The 19,857-nt window shown below is 40.1% G+C and overlaps 1 protein-coding gene across 3 annotated transcripts in view; it reads right to left on the bottom strand.

The window, feature by feature from the left end:
* The window catches only part of lbr (lamin B receptor), a 60,750-nt gene that overhangs the window by 23,198 nt on the left and 17,695 nt on the right, over nt 1–19,857 (bottom strand). Inside the window, exons 2-7 of one of the 3 annotated variants that reach the window (XM_072250368.1) lie at nt 10,491–10,658; nt 5,781–5,945; nt 4,720–4,809; nt 3,821–3,995; nt 3,234–3,430; nt 177–231 (exon numbers count right to left, since the gene is read on the bottom strand). In XM_072250368.1, the coding sequence (XP_072106469.1) occupies nt 177–231; nt 3,234–3,430; nt 3,821–3,995; nt 4,720–4,809; nt 5,781–5,945; nt 10,491–10,655 (847 nt within the window). In that variant the 5' untranslated portion in view covers nt 10,656–10,658. Of the gene's footprint in view, nt 1–176; nt 232–3,233; nt 3,431–3,820; nt 3,996–4,719; nt 4,810–5,780; nt 5,970–10,490; nt 10,659–19,857 lie in introns of all 3 variants that reach the window. The other 2 variants (XM_072250365.1, XM_072250366.1) reach the window with 2 other exon arrangements.

Genomic DNA, 19,857 nt, shown 5'->3' with positions numbered 1-19,857 from the left:
ATAGGGTGTATTTCATTTAATCAAATTGCCTTTGGTCGGTATGCTGTACATTTATTCTTCAAGTAGGAAGGAAGACACGGATTAGGAAATAAGATACCAATGTTTAAAGATGGAAGAGATTTTGGGATTTGAAGCAATTCTCCTGTTCTTAATAACTTTATCAACTAAGTACATACCATTGATTCTGTATTTAAGTTTCTTTCCATTTGCTAGTGGCACTCCATCAACAACCTGTATTTAACAGAAATAAACAGAGAAATTAACTGACCAATGAAGACTATTACTGAAATTGGGAGAAAAAAAATGAAAGGGTGAGGTCAAGGTTTTAAGTAACAAACTGCTAGAAAATTGATAGTCATAATGAGAGCCAACTTTCTCAAGTCAGACTACAAATAGTTGTCCACAGGGCCAAAATAGTATTTTTTTTTAAAAACAAAACAGTTCAGGGCTTTCACAAACAGGAAATTAAGTGTCCTTTGATCTGTCACTTTCAGCACCAATCACTTTCAAGTCAGGAATAAAGTTGTAGTAGTAAGCTTTCTCTACACTATCCACAAACGTACCTTTTTTCAAGATATAACTTTCCTCAAATACTAAATGCAATTAATGACCAAATTCAGGAATGTGTTAGGTATAAATTTGTTAGACATCGCACAAGGTACTTTAACATAGCCTGTTGACAGATTTGTAGGACAGGACAGTATGCCACTACAATGGTCAAACTTTCCAAGAACACATCCAAATGTTTGTGGTCAAAAGAGAAAGCTTTCCTTAGAAGGGAAGTTTCTAAGAGAGAAAAAGACTTCTAAAATACAGAGATACAATCTGAAGAAATGATGTAGTCCAGTAATTAAATTGCTTCATGCCTCTACCAGAGCCACACTTTGCCATTGTCATAGAAACAGGCCCTTCAACACAACTTGCTCATGCTGACCAAGCTGTCTAGCTGATTAATTCCTTTTGCCTTCACTTGACCCATATCCCTTCTAAACCTTTCCTATATAAGTCCCTGTCAAAATCTCCTGTATAAAGCATACAACTGTTTCAAAAGAATTTGGAGCAGAGAGACATGGAAGTATGGATGCATTAGTCACTTAAATTGGTAGGGCAATAGAAAGCAGTTAGAATTCTAGGCTTTATCAATAAAGGTATAGTGTATAAAAAGCAGGGATGTCATTCAGTTTTTTTACTTAACCAATGGTCGAGGCTGAGTTGGAATGTTGTATTCAATTGTTGTTGCTTCATTACTGGAAGAGCATGGATGCACAGCACTGGGTCCAGAAAAGATATATGTTTCTTTGGCTGAGGGGCTACAATTAAAAGGATGGATTGGAGAGGCTGGGACTGCTTCCTTTGAAGAGGTCAAGGGATGAAAGAAGTATATAAAATGAGCAGTCTGTGCAGAGTGGATAAGTAGAAGGCTGGCTTCATTGGTGTAAGGTTTGAGGACTAGAAGTCACAGGTATAAAAACAAGGGGAAGAGAATTAATAATCTGGAGGCAGGTTCTATTAGATAAACATATGGCAAGGAAAAATTTGTTAGGCTATGGAGAACAGTCTTGGGCATAACTAGACTCCTGTCTGTGCTATAACCATGCCATGATTCTACAAAGTCCTACAAGTCTGCAGAATAGAACTTCTCAGGACAAGCAGAGATAGGCAAACATATGTTCCTGTGAACTTACAAAAATTCTGTTTACCAAATGTCACATTTATTGTCTGTTATAGAGAAAAGGTCTGGTGATAAAAAAAGTACTTGTGGATCTTTAAAATATGGGCCTTAAAGGCTCAGGAAAGAACTACAAAGAAATAAAACACACTTTTGTTTAAAAACAAGATGTGAATTCTTGATTTCACAATCTCTGTCATAGATCTTAGATCTTGTCCGCTTGCATTGCATTCTAACCGTAATACTATATTCTGTATTGTTATTACTTTTCCATTTTACTACCTCAGAGTACTGTGTTTTGAAATAACCTGCATGGAAACTAAGTTTTTCCACTGTATCTTGGTATATATGATAATATTAAAACAATTTTTTAATATCAAAACCAAAAGAGGCTTTCTTTTTAACTGGATAACTTGAAGGAAAAGGAGTGGAAATTCCAGTTTAGTAAGTTTTCAGATGTTCCACTTACACAAAGGTCGAAAGGCTGTGGCAACTAGGACTTCAATTACTGCAGAGTAGAGAGCAGCACAGCACATTAGTGGTTGTAAGGAGTTTGTACACTCTCTCCTTGACTGCCCGTGTTTCTGCCGATACTCTGGTTTCCTCCAACATTCCAAAGTAGCCTGGGTGAGGGGTAGCAAACTCTGGGTAATGCCATGCTGGCACCAGAAGCATGGCAATACTCGCAGGCTGTCCCCAACCACAGTCCTCAAACTGGGTTAGTTGTTGACACAAACAATGCATTTCATTATGTTTCGATATATGTTACAAATTTTTAATATTTTCATTCTCACACTGGGCAGCAGAGTGGCATAGCTAGTAGAGCTGCTGCATCACAGCTCCAGTGAGCTGAGTTCGATCCTAATCTTGTGGAGTTTACAAGCCCTACCTTTTCTGCAGGTACTCCAATTTCTCACCACATTCTAAACAAGTGATAGGTCAACTGCTGTGTATTGTCCCTGGAAATAAATGAGTGGAAAATCTGGGAGAGTGAGTTGATGGGAATGAGTAGAGTATAAAATAGATTAGAGTAAGATCAATGTTTAAAAATGGTCTTTGCTCGTTAGGTAGTTGAAAGACCTGTTTCTGTGCCTTCTCTCTGTGTGACTATCACACTTGGAATGTTTTACAGATATGACACATAAGTAGATTACTGATGCTCAATCTCCCCACTTCTCTTAATTCTCAGCATGTGTTTTGAACAAAGACCTCCAGGGTCTATTAGTGAGATTCAAATAAAACAGCTGCTAAAACCTAGTAGTAGGGCCATTCAAAATGAGTGCCCAGACACAAGTTTAAAGATAAGTTCTTGCCAAGCTGCAAGTAGTCTCACCCTGAAGAATTCAGAACTTTCCTCCAGAGGAAATTCTATCGCAAAAGAATAGGTAGCTATCTAAAAGCAGAAAAATTGGATAGATAAGCTGTAGTTTCATCCACAGTAATTGACATGAATACAAAACAAAACCAATTAATAAGAAAAACATTCACATTCAAACTTTTGCTTACATTCCAGAATGATGCATCTTTTCCATTTATAGAAAATCACCAAGCGAACTTGAATTACCTTTCCAACTGGCAACATATAAAGTAGTGCCTGAAAAAGGAACCACAGGACAAAGATGCCAAAGGCAGTACTATTCCATAGAGCCAGGGGATGTGGAATTTGAGGTGGAAAATTCAGAATACTGGGATCGTCTTGTGTACACATCAACAGCAGGAGAATGAGAATAGCAGGCAACAAGAATATCATGACAGCAGCACCTAAAATTAAAAGACAAATTATTTTACAGGAGAATGAGAATAGCAGGCAACAAGAATATCATGACAGCAGCACCTAAAATTAAAAGACAAATTATTTTACAGACTTTGTTGCAGAGTTCAGCAAAACTGTCTAAAGTAGAATTATTCACTATTCTATCTAAAGGAAAACAATTTACAAGAAAAAAGCTAGAGAAGGAAAATTATGTTCAATCTACAGTTTTGAATTAGCTAGGATGATCATAGTTAATGTAATGTACAGCATATTTAGATTTAAAAGCACAATCATACAGGAGCTACAGCGAGACACAACTAATTCAATACTTGTGTGACACATGTTGTACAAGACCAGCATTTGAGGGATGGAGGAAATAACCAAGATCAAAAGCATACTCTTGGTCATACCAACTCGTGCTCCAAACCCCAACTCTTGGATCTGCACCGCTTGCTTCTTAGCATGCAGATGGCCATCTTTTGCCTCCAGGTTTACAAGTTTTGCCTCTTCTTTCTTGGCTTGTAGATTGTACAGGCCCAACTGATCTGTTACAATTTCTTTGCATGTCTTTTGCTGCAGGTTGGGAGAGATGGAATAAGGCAGAAAATTACTTGCTGAAATATAAGATCCAGTAATGGCTGGTGAACAGCGCAGTAGTTAAATTACTGAATTAATAATACAGGAGTCTCAACTAACAGCCCAAGGTTCAAAACCTACCATGGCAACAGTGGAATTTAAAATTCTATCAATAACTTGACAATTTTTAAGAAGGTTGAAACTACGAGTAATGATGATCACAAGAATCTACAGTGAATCTACTACTAAAATTTCCCTGGTTCACCAATGATTTTCAGGGGAGAAATTCCATCTCTCTACAGCGCTTTATCCCAGCTTCCCCGTTCCCTCTCGCTGAAACCATACCTACTACTGAGCCATTTGATTCACCTTCCTGGCCAGTGATTCTCAAACTCACTCAGTCTATAGGCAGTTCCACCTACCCCTAAGCCCTCCACCCCTCTGCTCTCAGGTCTCCACTCTTCCTCTCAAACAATCCCACTTCACTCCTATAGACCTCCTCTTACTTCACCTCTCCACCACCCAACATCAGTCACACTCTTTCAACCTCTCCTCTCCCAGCCTCTTATTCCCTCTACAACTGGAAACATTGCATTTAGAAATCCAATAGGAGCAAACATACTGGGAATGTAGAAACAACTCATTGATATATCAGTCTAAGTAACTTCTATTACTGAAAATAACATTACTGTTGTTCAAAACACTGAAAAGCTTTTTCTACCTCAACAAGTCTGTAGATCTTGTTCTTCTCCTTCTCTCCGGTGTAGTCTGTCACACAAGTAGCTTTACTGTTGGTGCTATTTTCTTGAATCTTCCCATTCAAAAAGACATCAATGAAAGATTTAGAGCTTAAGTACCATTATAATATTTTACAAAAAATAGCTTTGATAAATGTGTCTGATCATACCAGAACTAGAGCAACAACTACACTTGCTAAACTGCATTGTGGTCCAACTCAAGAGGTCCGATTAAAACTTCAATCCTACTCTCTTTTACCAGGACTATAATCTTACAGACATTTCTACATAAAATTAACATATTTGCTTATGGAAAATTCCATCTTCTGCCTTGCCCCTTCAATATCCCTGTGTTCTTCATACCCTAGCACAAAAAAATTCAGCAGAGTTTTTGTCAGAGCTTCTTGACCGACAGAATGATCAAGAGCCCACAGATTAGAATGGATTTAAGCAGCTATATTGAAAGTTGAGGTAAAAGGTCAGTCAAAAACTACTGTATGGCAGAACAGGAACAAAGGAAGCCCTGACTGTCGATATCCTCAGTCTTTTATCTGCACAATCTGACCATTACCTCACCTGCCTGACCAACCTCTTGTCAATCCCCATACCATTCTTCCACTCTACGATCCATAACCAACCCAACTCTCATACCCTCTCCAACTTAAACCCACCAATGTCACAATAGAAGACGACTTACGATGGCAGACCATCGTACACACAGTACAGAGCATCATGCAACAGAATAGCAGACACCCCTTGCAGGCCAAAAGGAATTTGACCCAGGATGTCCATGAGTGTGGGTTTTCCTGCTTAGGAGCAATATGTGTCATACCAAACTTCCAGCTGGACCTCTGATTAGCAAAAGCAGCAACGGAGGTGTGCATGGATGAAGGCAATTGAGCACTAAATTTTCCCACTCTTATTTCTTCCACACATTTAACTTTCAATGAACTTCAGTACTTGTGCATTCAACTCATATAGTTATATGAATAGACTGTAAAGTCAAGTCTATGAGTTTCTTTAAAATTGAATTAATGCCACATACCTGATGGACAGATTTCAGTTTACTTATATCAACTGTTCGTACTTCTTCCTTCTCCACTAATTTCCTAGGCTCCTTGCCCCGGGAGTTTGACTGCTTGGGTGTCTGTGTCCTGGCAGGAGACCGTGATCGAGATCGACTGCGTTGTCTGGAACCTGAACTGCTTTTCTTCATTTTAAAGAAATTTAAGGACTAGAAGTAAAATACAATGTCTGAATTTCTAGCAATGACATTTCAGCTTCCCTTTTACATACAAGTCGAAGGGCTTTGGATTCATTTCCAAATCCATTCTAAGATTACCCATATTTTGTTTATACAAAAAGCTCCCTGCAACTGACAATGCTTCAACTATATAGCAGTATGAAGCCAGAATGACCTCATGCACAGTGGTGTTAGAAATTTTGTGAACCCTGTAGAATTTTTTCTATTTCTGCATAAAGTCAAGCGCCTGCTCTTCAAGAAAGATCTGTTGATGTGCACCATGCCTCAATCAAAACAACTTTCAGAGGACCTTAGAAGAATTGCAGAGATGCATGAAGCTGGAAAAGGCTACAAAAGCATTTCTAAAGACCTCAGTGTTCATCAGTCCACAGTAAGAGAACTTGTCTACAAATGGACAAAACTCAGTACTGTTGCTACTCTCCTTAGGAGTGGGCATCCTACAAAGATCACACCAAGAGCACAACGTGCAATGGTGAAGGTGGTGATAAGAACCCAAGGGTAACAGCAAAAGACCTGCAGAAATTTCTAGAACTTGTTAAAATCTGTTAATAAATCCACTTTAAGAAAAGCACTGAACAAGAATGGTGTTCATGGAAAGGCATGACAGAGGAAACCACTGCTCTCCAAAAAAAAAAAAATTGCTGCACATCTCCAGACCCAAACACAAGGAAATCTGCAGATGCTGGAAATTCAAGCAACACACACAAAATGTTGGTGTACGCAGCAGGCCAAGCAGCATCTATAGGAAGAAGTACAGTTGACGTTTTGGGCCAAGACCCTTCGTCAGGACTAATTGAAAGAAGAGGTAGTAAGAGATTTGAAAGTGGGAGGAGGAGATCCGAAATGATAGGAGAAGACAGGAGGGGGAGGGATGAAGCTAAGAGCTGGAAAGTTGATTGGCAAAAAGGATACAGAGCTGGAGAAGCGAGAGACCACCTGGATGCTCTACAAAGCAGAAGACCACCTGGATGATCTTCAATGCTTCTGGGACAATGTTCTGTGGATATGCACATTGCTATGTTTGGAGGAACAGGGGCATTGCACACCAACACCAAAATCCCATCTCAACTGTGAAGCATGGTGGAAGGAGCATCATGGTTTGGGGCTGCTTTGCTGCCTCAGGACCTGGACAGCTTGCAATCGTAGAAGGAGCAATGAATTCACAATTTTATCAAGACATTTCACAGGAGAATGTCAGGGTAGCTGTCGTCACCTGAAGTTTGATGGATACTGCAGCAACACAATGATCAGAAAGACCAGAGTAAATCAACAACAGAATGATTAAAAAGAAGAAAATTTGTGTTTTGGAATGGCCGAGTCAAAGTCCTAACCTAAATCCTGTAGGAATGTTGTAGAGCTGAAGCAAGCAATTCATGCAAGGAAGCCTACCAACATCCCGGAGTTGAAGCAGTTTTGTAAGGAGGAATGACCTAAAATTCCTCCAAGCCGATGTGCAGGACTGATCAAAGGTTACCAGAAATGTTTGGTTGAAGTTATTGCTGTACAAGGGGAGTCACACCAGTTACTGAATGCAAAGGTTCACATACTTTTTCTAACAAATAAATGAAATATTGGATATTTTTTCTCTAGAAATAAGTGACCAAGTGAAGTTTTTTTGTGTTGTTTATTTAATTAGGTTCTCTTTATCTAGTTTTAGGACTTACATGAAGACCTGATCACACTTTAGGTCATATTTATGCAGAAATAGAGAAAATTCTACAGGGTTCACAAACTTTCTTGCACCACTGTATTACTGGCCTCTACTCAAATATTAAATATTCCCACAATGGGACTGAAGAATGTTGTGGTAGTTGATTATATAATACTGCTGGAGGAAAACCTTTTTTTTCTTAAAAAAGCTAGGCTTAAAAAAGAAACAATCAGCAGGGGAACAAGGTAACTGCATAACTGAAATTGATACCTACAGTGGCACACATTTTACTTCTTCTCCAACTCCACTGGATGTAGTCAAAGTTGTACAGCATAGAGAAAACAGGCTACAGAAAGTGATGGATACAGCCCAGTCCATCAGAGGCAAAGTCCTCCCCATCATTGTGCGCAGTTACATGCAGTGCTGCCACAAATAAGCAGCACCTATCAAAAACCCCACCATCCAAGCCATGCTCTCATCTCAATACCTACATAGGGAAAAGGTACAGAAGCCTTAAGTCTCACACCACCAGGCTCAAGAACATCTATTACCCTACAACCATCAGGCTCTGAAATGGCATGGATAACTTCAATCACTACTTTGAGTTTATTTTATGACCTACAGACTAACTTTCAAGAACCCTTTATAATCATGCTCTATTATTTTTATTTGCAATGCTTGTATTTTGCATGTTGGTTGTCCGTCATCATCTATTTATGAAGAGATTTTCATAAAATTCTATTCTATTCTATTTTTCCTGTAAATGTCTGCAAAAAAAAAAAAAAAAGAGAATCTCAAGGTAGCATATGTACTTTGATAATAAATTTACTTGGAACTGGACCTAAAAAATTCACGCTAACTAGTGAGCATTCATCTTTACTAACTCCATTTTCTAGCAGTTGACCATGGCCTACTATGCCTAGGCAATTCAGTGATCATCTTAAAGGATATTAACATTTTGTCTCTTAAAAAATTCAAATGAATTGATGAGACATGACCTCCCACAAGCCCAGCAATGCTGACTATCCCTTATCAGCCCTTGTTTTTCCAAATGCAAATAAATCTTGTCCGTCAGAATCCCTTCCAGTAACTTTCCCACCACTGATGCAAGGTTCACTGGCCTGTTGTTCCCTGGCTTGTTCTTACCACCTACTTAAAGCCACAAGATTAGCTCTCCTCCAGTCTTCCATTGCCATGACTAACAAAGATACAAAATTCTCTGCCAGGGCTATAGTAATTTCTGTCTTTGCTTCCCACAACGTCCTAGGATACATCAGATCTTAGGAATTTATCCACCTTTATGTGCTTCAAGGCCATGAACAGCTTCTTCAAAATGTCAATATGGTTCAGGATATCACTGTTTTCTTCTCTAAACTCACTAACTTGCCTGTCCTTCTTCAAGGTAAATGCAAATGAGAAGAACTCATTAACTTGCATGTCCAATTTTCAAAACATTCAATCCAGATGCATCACAGCTTAGTATGCCAACTGTTCTGCCTGAGACTACAAGAAATTGCAGTTATGGACATAGCTCAATCCATCATAAAAAAAAAAAACAGACTCCTGGTCCATGACTATCTATACTTTTCACTGACTTGGAAAAGCAACCAACATAATCAAAGACCCCACCCACCCCAGATATTCTCTCTTCTCCTTCCTATCGGACAGAAGATATAAACGCTTGAAAACACATATCACCATGCAGAAGAACAGCTTCTATCCTGCTGTCATGACTCTTGAATGGACCTCTTGTATGTTAAGGATGACCTCGACTTTACAAATTATTTCGTCATGGCCTTTGAAAAGCAAAAGCTTAAAAAAAAATCAGCGGGGGAACAAGGTATCTGTATAACTCAACTTGACATCTATTTGTCTACCTGTACTGCACTTTCTCTGTAACTGCAACAGTATATTTTGCATTGTTATTTTTTTCCCCCCGGTACTACCTCAATGTATATATGCTTGGAAGTGATCTGTATAGATGGCTTACAAAACCTATATTTTTCACTGTATCTTCACATGTATGACCACAATAAACCAAGACTCAACATGTAGATTACCACACTGATTCTTAAGGGGACCAAGTCTCTGATCCAACACAAGAGATCAGTTTTCCCAACAAATTTTCTGTAGAGTAAATAGTAAACTGTACTTCTCCACAACAGCCATCTTGAGTTCCACTGCAACTTCCCTTTTCATGCCCACCCTGACCCGTCTGTACTTCACCTTCTCCACTGCCACAGTGAGGCCAAATGTAAACTGGAAGAATGCCTCATATTCTGCCTGGGTAGTCTACAACCTAGATGCTATGAACATTGAACTTTCCAACTGTCAAGTTACCCACACCCTGCAACTTACAAAATTTTAGTCAAGTTCTCTCTCTTAGGTTTATCTTTTCCAACCTAATCCCCGCGCCCCCCCCCCCCCACCTTAACAAGACCTATTAGCCTCCTCCACCTGGTTCCATCTGCACATTATCCACATATCCATCTGCAGGGTTCCTTCGCCCTGGTTCATCTTTCCTATCCCCTCTCCCTCCCCCATCTAGTTCCACTATTACTTACCCCTCCCCTTCACTTCCATATACAGACATCTTTTTCCTATTCTCTTAGTCCTGATGCAGAGCCTCCCTGAAATATTAATCATCCCTATGTCTCCATGGATGCTGCTTGACCTGGTGATTTCTTCTTGCAGCATTTTCTTTTACTCCAGATTCCAGCATCTACAACCTTCTGGGTTTCCAAGGATTGAGAAGAATATTGAAATATTATCAGATCTGCATACTATAGTCCTGATAGATTATTATTTGCAATCTTAAAATATTCAGTGACCAGCCTTACCTTAATATCATTTTCTTTTAGATTCAGTTCAGTCCCATCCTTGTACTTCACTGTATACAACTGGGTGTTCTTGTTGTAACCCATAACTTGCACCTCGTAGTATAGGTGACCACCTGGCCAACGGCCCATTACTATTTCACCAACTGAGAACGCTTTTGATGGCATTGTCTGTACAGAAAACATATGACCATTTGTGGTGATTAGAAAGAAATGAAAAATAAAGCTTCCAGGTCAATGATTACAATCACTTCTTCCTTCAATTTCAATATATGCATGAATCACAAAAGAACAAATGGTTAACAGTGATGCAACTGTTGTTTATCTAGATCTGTAAAAGGCCTTTGATGATAAACTCAGTAATAAACTAATAAGGTCAGATACAGCTACTCTTATTGGAAGGTGGTAGTCCACATGGATCAGTACTTTAGTCAGATTCATACAGCATGGAAACAGCCCTTTCAACCTAACTGCACATGTCAACTAAGATGACCATTATACTAGTCCCATTTGCCCTTGTTTGGTCCACATCCCGCTAAACCATTCCCAGCTATGTACTAGTACAAGTATATTTTAACTGTTAGATCACAAGACCATAAGACATAGGAGCAGAATTAGCCACTCAGCCCACTGAGTTTGTTCTGCCATTCCATCATGGCTGATTTAAAATCCCTCTCAGTCCCATTCTCCTGCCTTCTCCCTGTAACCTTTGACATCATGACTAACTAAGAACCTATCAACCTCTGCTTTAAACACACTTAATGACTTGGCCTCCAAAGGTGTCGGTGGCAATGAATCCCAGATTCACCACCCTCTGGCTAAAGAGATTCCTCCTCATTCCTGTTCTAAATGGATGTTCCTCTATTCTAAGACAGTATCCTCTGGTCGTAGACTCCCCCACTATAGGAAATATCCTCTCCACATCCACCCTATCTAGGCCTTTCAATATTTGATGGGTTTCAATGAGAACCGCCTCTGCTCCCATCCCTCCAATTCTGCTAAATTCTAAGAGTACAAGCCCAAAGTCATCAACCGATGCCTCATTTGCGAACCCTTCCATTCCCAGAATCATTCTCGTGAACCTCCACTGGACCCACTCCAGTGCCGACACATCTTTTCTTAGACAAGGGGCCTAAAACTGTTAACAATCTGACCCAATGTCTTATAAAGCTTCTGCATCACTTCCCTGCTCTCATATTCTAGTCCTCCTGAAATGAATGTTAACATTCCTCACCACCGTCTCAACCTGCAAGCTCACCTTTAGGGAACCCTGCACAAGGATTCCCAAATCCTTCTGCACCCCGAGGAGAATTTTCTCCTCGGTTAGAAAATAGTCTACATCTTTAGTCCTTCTACCAAAGTACATGACCATACACTTTCTGATACCATATTCCACTTTTTTGCCCATTCTTCCAATCTAAGTCCTTCTGTAGACTCTCAATTTCTTCAACATTACCTACTCCTCCACCTATCTATGACTATAAAGCCATCAATTCCATCATTTAAATTAATATATAATCAGAACACCACTAGTCACTGGCAGTCAACCAGAACAAGACCACTATATTCCCAGTCTTTGCCTCCTGCCAGTTAGCCAAACTTCAATCTATGCTAGTATCTTTCCTGTAATACCACAGGCTCTTATCATGTTTAGCAGCATCATTTGTGGCACCTTGTCAAAAGTTTTCTGAGACTTCAAATAAATAGTATCCACTGGCTCTTTGTCTATCCTGCCTGTTATTTCCTCAAAGAATGCCAAGAGATTTGTCAGGCAAGATTTCCCCTGAAGGAAACCATGCTAACTTTGGCATACTTTTCATGTGCCTCGAAGTAACCCAAAACCTCATCTTTAATAATGGACTCCAACATCTTTCTAACAACTGCGGTCAGATTTACTGGCCTATAATTTCCTTTCTTCTGCCTCCTTGAAGATTAGAGGGACATTTGCAGTTTTTCAGTCCTCTGGAACCATTCCAGAATCTAGTGATTCGTTGAAGATCATTCCTAATGCTTCCACAATCTCTTCAGCTACCTCTTTCAGAACCCTGGGGTGGATAGTCCATCTCGTCCAGGTGACCTTCAGACCTTTCAGCTTCCAAAGTACTTTCTCCTTAGTAATAGCAACTACACTCATTTCTGCCCCGACACTCTCAAATTTCGCACATACTGCTATTGTCATCCACTGTGAACACCGATGCAAAATACTTAAAGTTTCTCCCCCATTACTACCTCGCCAGCATAGTTTTCCAGCAGTCCAATATTCACTGTTTCCTCTCTTTTATTCTATATACCTGATATCTGAAAAACCTTTGGTATCCTCTTTGATATTATTGGCTAGCTTACCTTTATATTTAATCTTTTCTCTCCTTATGTTTTTTTTAAAAGTTGCCTTATGTTGGTTTTTAAAAACTACCCCATCGTCTAGCTTCCCACTAATTTTTTTTCTATATTCTATGCCCACTCATTTCTACAGGCAGCATCTCCCAATAGCATTATGGGATATGGGAGTCTAAGGGGTGCAGAGGGGGATGAGCTATATAGAAGATTTACAGCACATTACAGGCCCTTCTGCCCACAATGTTGTGCCGACCATGTAACCTACTCTAGAGACTGCCTAGAATTTCCCTAGTGCATAGCCCTCTATTTTTCTAAGCTCCATGTACCTGTCTAAGAGCCTCTTAAAAGACCCTATTCTATCCGCTTCCACCACTGCCGCTGGCAGTGCATTCCACATACCCAGAAGGAAGGAAGAATACTGATGAAGCAGCTGAAGGTGATTGGTCCTAGGACACTTCCCTGAGGAACTCCTGCAGTGATGTCCTGAGGATGAGATGATCGACCTCCAACCACCACAACCATCTTCCTTTGTGGCAGGTATGATTCCAGTCAGCAAAAGGTTTTCCCCCTAATTCCAATCGACTCAATTTTAGCTAAGGCACCTTGATGCCATACTCGGTCAAATGCTGCCTTGATGTTTGAGGGCTATCACTCTCACCTCACCTCTGGTATTTAATTCTTTGGTCCATGTTTGGACCAAGGAGGTGATGAGGTCAGGAGCTGAGTGGCCTTGATGGAACACAAACTGGGCATCCGTAAGCAGGTTATTGCCAAGAAGGTGCTGTATGATAGCACAGTTGATAACCTCTTCCATTACTTTGCTGATGTTTGAGAGCAGCTGATAGGGCAGTAATTGGGTGGGTTAACTTGACCCGTTTCTTGAACACAGGCCATAACCTGGGCAATTTTCCACATTTCCAGGTAGATTAAGTGTTGTGGCTGTACTGGAACAGCTTGGCTAATAGTTCTGGAGCAGAAGTCTTCAGGACTATTGCCGGGATTTTGTCAAGGATCATAGCCTTCGCAGTATCCAGTGCTTTCAGGGAACCAGGGAAGGAAATAGATAATAAGCAGCAAGGTCCCGGAGGATGTTGTAGAACACAGAAACACGGGATACAAGTATATAGTTTCTTGAAAGTGTAACACAGGTAAACAGGGTGGTGAGGTAGTATTTATCACCCTTGGCTTCATCAATTAGAATATTGAGCAAAAGAGTTGGGCAAAAGAGTTGGGACACGATGTTACAATTGTACTTCATGCTGGCAAGACCATTCTGGAGAGTACTGAGTGCAGTTCTGGTCGCCTCACTATGCGAAGACTGCTATTAAGTTGAAAAGGTACAGAAAAGGTTCACAGGGATGAGAGGGCTTGAGTTATAGGAGACAACATAGGCTGGGGCCTTTCTCTCCTCAGAGCTTAGGAGACTGAGGGGTGATGGTGGAGAGGTATACAAAATCTGAGGGGAACAGATAGGTGAAGGGGGGTCTAAAACTAGAAGATATAGATTTAAGGTGAGAAGGGACATGAGAGGCAACTTTTTTTAAAAAAAAGCATAGATTGATAGGTATGTGGAACAAGCTGCCAGAGGAAATGGTAGAGGTGGATACAATTACATGATTTAAAACACATTTAGATATAAACATGGATCAGAAAGGTTTAAAGGAATTTGGACCAAATGTATGCAAGTAGGACTAGTTCAAGTAGTCAATTTGATCAGCATAGATGAATTGGGCCAAAGGGCAAATTTCTGTGCTGTATGCTCGGTGAAATGCTACTTCAATATCACCTGCCCATAGAAAGCCACCAAACCCAATTACTCCTAAGATGCTGATAGGTGATTTTCTGTTGTTATAAAGGCACATACTCACCAATAACTAACTCATTGATACTCAGTTTGGGCTTTACCACAAAGTCCAAAAATGGACAAAAGAGCTAAATTTCAATGTTCAGAGTATATTCGTTGTCACCAGAGCAGCTTTTGACTGAGCATTACTGACTGGTTCAGAAAAATCTAAATATACTAGATCCATTGGTTGTACTTTGTCAACTAAATTCAAACTCAAAAGACACCAATAACTTTGTCAAACACAATCTTTCTTTCAACTAACTACATTAACTGCATAATCAAACTGAGGCTCATTTTATGATAATAGTCAACAGTCTATTTGAATTAATTAGTCTGCCTCGAAGTATTTAACGTAATGCACTTGATTTTGCTTAACAAAGTTTTATGCTTGAAGTCTTAATTTGGGTACATAAAATCAGAGTAAAAGATCATTGTTAGTGCCTAACTTTATTGCTAGTAAATTCATTCAGTCTGCCAAAAAGAGATTAATTTTCAATTTCATTGGGAAAAATGCAAGTTAGCATGAAAACTCAAGCCATTACACAAAGCTCCGTCCTGAGGCTGTGACCCTGCTGAATCTCACATCACAGCACTAAGCAGTACTGCACCCATATTGCACTTTTATATTTGTGTGCCGTAGCACTTTTTTTTTTATTCGCAGTTATTTTGTAAATAACACTATTCTTTGCATTTCTGGTTAGATACTAACTGCATTTCATTGGCTTTGTATCTGTACTCGACACAATGACAATAAAGTTGAATTTAATCTAATATAATCTAATAAGGAGTCTAGAGCTCAGGGTCACAGTCTGAAAGATAGGAGGCAACCTATTTAGGACAGACATGAGGAGAACGCAAGGACATTATTGAAGGTGGGTGGATTAGTAAGTTTGGAGATGACACAAGAATTGGCAAATATGTGGATAATGAGGAAGGTTGTCAAATAACACAGCAGGATATAGACCAATACAAAATATAGTGGGAATTGGCAGAGAAATTTAATCCAGACAAATGTAAGCGGTTATTCTTTGGGACGACAAATGTAGGAGGAAGGTATTTAGTAAATCTGGAGGCAGTGGAAATACAAGTAGATAGAGTGATAAAGAAGGGGTATGGTATCCTCAGCTTCCTGGGTCAGAGCATTGAGTATAAAATTCAGGATGTCATGTTATAACATTTTGCTTGGGCCACATTTGGAGTATTGTATTCAGATCTCATTACCACATTACATGAAGGCAATGGAAGCTTTGAAAAGAGTGCAAAGGTTTACTGAGATGTTACCTGGATTATTCTACTAGTCCAAAGGAAAGTTTGAACAAACTTGCTTTGTTTTCACTGAAATGTTGGAAGCTGAGGGGCACCCGATGGAGTCACAAATAAGCTACTGGAGGAATTCAGCAGGTTGAACAGCATCGGTGGGGGTGGGGGCATGAAGGAACTGTCAATATTTTGGGTCAAGTCCTGAGGCAAAGTCTTGATGTAGGGTTTCCTGACGCAGGAAATTCCTTCCTCCCATAGATGCTGCTGAGTTCCCCCAAGAAATTGTTGCATCAGAATCTCTTGCGTCTCCAAAGAGAGAGCAAGAACCTAGGTGGACCAACAGCAGTGGGAAAGGAACACCGTAGGTGTGGGTTATCTGAAAATGGAAGATTTATTATTTGTACCAATGGTTTGTAGGGTACCCATGTGGAACATTATGCTTTGTTCTAGATTGCAATTGGCCTAATCATGGCAGACATGGAGACTAAGGACAGACAGCTCAGTGTGTGAGTGGGGAGGGGAAGGGGAACTGAAATGACATAAAACCAGAAGGTCAAAGATAATGATTGCTGACTGAAAGTGCTCACAAGGCTCATACCACAGCTATCCAGGATTTGTAATGATCCTTTCAGGGAGACTGGGAGCCCAGTAAGGCTTGATGGGAAAGGAAGTACCATCAGCTGAATTCTCCCTCATTAAATAACAGCTCAAAATTCAAACATGCTGAGTGCTCTGACCCACTTCCTGCGGAGCATCAAGAAAGCTCACCTTTGTCCCAGGATACTGATGGGCTTTTACTGCTGTACCATTGAGAACTGCATCTCAGTGTGGTATGGCAATTGTCCCGTATTGTACCGCAAAGCACTCCAGCGTGTGGTGAAAACTGCCCAGTGGATTATCGGCACCCAATCGCCCACCATTAAGAACATCTACCATAAACGCTGCCTGGGCAGGGTGAAAAGCATTATCAAGGATGCATCTCACCCTAACCATGGACTTTTTACTCTCCTCCCATCCGGTAGGCGCTACAGGAGCCTCCGCTTCCGCACCAGCAAGCACAGGAAGAGCTTCTTCCCTGAGGCTGTGACCCTGCTGAACCTCATATCACAGCGCTAAGCAGTATTGCACCCCTATTGTACTGTCTCAGTACTTTTATATTTGTATGCTGTAGCACTTACTTCTTATTCGTAGTTATTTTGTAAATAACACTATTCTTTGCATTTCTGGTCAGATGCTAACTGCATTTCATTGGCTTTGTATCTGTACTCGGCACAATGACAATAAAGTTGTATCTAATCTAATGTTTTTATATTTCCTCTGTAGTGCATTTTACAATTGCTTCCTCATCTGCCAATAAAAGATAATGGCGCTGTAACCAACCAATTTTGTTTCAAAGTTCCTCAAAATACTGTCTTTGGTGGCAACCCAATTGCACAAATGAGATTTATCTTTTTAAAATTTGGATATTTTGGCATTTTAATAATTTTACAGCTGTCTTTTACAAGGAATGAAGTAACATTTCAAAACAGGGTTAAAGCCAGATATTACTCTAAATCGTAAGTTGGATCCAACGGTTTTTCTAAAACAGTTTAAGCAGCAGTTTAGTAACCAAATTTTGTCTAAGACATGAGAAGATATTAGGGAAAATGACCAAATGTTTGCCCAGTAAAGCAGATTTTAAGGAGCGTCTTAAAGAAGGAAAAAGTGTTAAAACTCAACAGGAAACACAGAACACAGTACATAATTTCCATAATTTCAGAATGGACCATAGTAACTGCCATTGATAGGGAACACTTAAAATTGAGAATGCTTAGAGGCATAAAGTAAAGTGTTGAAATTTTGAAACATTATAAGGCTGGAGCACATTTACAGAAATAAGAACTGATGAGGCTATAAAGAGAGTTGAAAACAAGAATGTGAATTTTAAAATTGAGGTATGACTACATCATGATTCAGCAAGTCCCACTGAGTATCAAGTGAATGGGCTAGTGGGAATGAATACACGGAACTCCAGCTTAATTTACACCGGACATTAGCTACTTATATTGAAAATAAGTACAAACTAAAGTTGGTGCTTTAAAAACAAGAATAAAAACTGTGTTACGATAGAGGACAAGAACAATAAGGAAGCTATGCAAAATTAAATTAACCAATGGCGCATTTTTTTCTTCTTAAAGGACTTGGATTCTCACGTATATAATTTAATAACATGAATGAGAACTGAGAAGGATTGCAACATTGCATCAATAGGCAACAATTCCTTTTATATTACTCAAGCTACTCTTGCTTCTCTTAACCACAATCAATGAGTATTGATCAAGGTACTCTGCCAGTAACCAAGTGATTACTAATCAAGGATATACAGGTTTCTCCCAATTCTACATTTATGGGTAGACCAGCAGCAGTTTTAAAACACAAAAACACGAGGAATTCTGCAGATGCTGGACATTCAAGCAACACACATCAAAGTTGCTGGTGAACGCAGCAGGCCAGGCAGCATCTCTATGAAGAGGTACAGTCGACGTTTCGGGCCGAGACCCTTCGTCAGGACTAACTGAAGGAAGAGCTAGTAAGAGATTTGAAAGTGGGAGGAGGAGGGGGAGATCCAAAATGATAGGAGAAGACAGGAGGGGGAGGGATGGAGCCAAGAGCTGGACAGGTGATTGGCAAAAGGGACATGAGAGGATCATGGGACAGGAGGCCCAGGGAGAAGGAAAAGGGGGAGGGGGGGAACCCAGAGGATGGGCAAGGGGTATAGTCAGAGGGACAGAGGGAGAAAAAGGAGAGAGAGACAGAGAGAGAGAAAGAATGTGTGTATATAAATAAATAACAGATGGGGTATATAAATAAATAACAGATGGGGTACGAGGGGGAGGTGGGGCATTAGCGGAAGTTAGAGGTCAATGTTCATGCCATCAGGTTGGAGGCTACCCAGACAGAATATAAGGTGTTGTTCCTCCAACCTGAGTGTGACTTCATCTTTACAGTAGAGGAGGCCGTGGATAGACATATCAAAATGGGAATGGGATATGGAATTAAAATGTGGGGCCACTGGGAGATCGCTGGGAGGCCACAGAGTGACTGAGGCTGTGCTACACATAACAAATATTTCTGAAGATGTTTATGATTTTTTAATAATCTATCCATGAACTTGAGTCTCTTGGACTTCATTAATTTTAAAGACGGCCACACATTTGCCTACAATGAAATAGTCACCATAGTTTCAGAAACCATCGAAACCACAGAAAACTACAGCACAGAAACAGGCTTTTTGGCACTTCTTGGCTGTGCCGAACCATGTTCTGCCTAGTCCCACTGAACTGCACATGGACCATATCCCTCCATACACCTCCCATCCATGTATTTGTCCAATTTATTCTTAAATATTAAAAAAGAACCCCCATTTACCACCTCATCTGGCAGCTCATTCCATACTCCCACCACTCTCTGTGTGAAGAAGCCCCCCCCTAATGTTCCCTTTAAACTTTCCCCCCCTCACCCTTAACCCATGTCCTCTGGTTTCTTTCTCCCCTTGCCTCAGTGGAAAAAGCCTGCTTGCATTCACTCTATCTATACCCATCATAATTTTATATACCTCTATCAAATCTCCCCTCATTCTTCTACGCTCCAGGAACAAAGTCCTAACCTATTCAACCTTTCTCTGTAACTGAGTTTTTCAAGTCCCAGCAACATCCTTGTAAACCTTCTCTGCACTCCTTCAACCTTATTTATATCCTTCCTGTAATTTGGTGACCAAAACTGAACACAATACTCCAGATTCGGTCTCACCAATGCCTTATACGACCTCATCATAACATTCCAGCTCTTATACTCAATACTTTGATTAATAAAGGCCAATGTACCAAAAGCTCTCTTTACGACCTATCTACCTGTGACGACACTTTTAGGGAATCTTGTATCTGTATT

The sequence above is a fragment of the Mobula birostris genome, unplaced genomic scaffold (assembly GCF_030028105.1).
Source record: "Mobula birostris isolate sMobBir1 unplaced genomic scaffold, sMobBir1.hap1 scaffold_287, whole genome shotgun sequence".
Taxonomy (NCBI): Eukaryota; Metazoa; Chordata; class Chondrichthyes; order Myliobatiformes; family Myliobatidae; genus Mobula; species Mobula birostris.
This window is presented reverse-complemented; position numbering and strand designations above follow the sequence as displayed.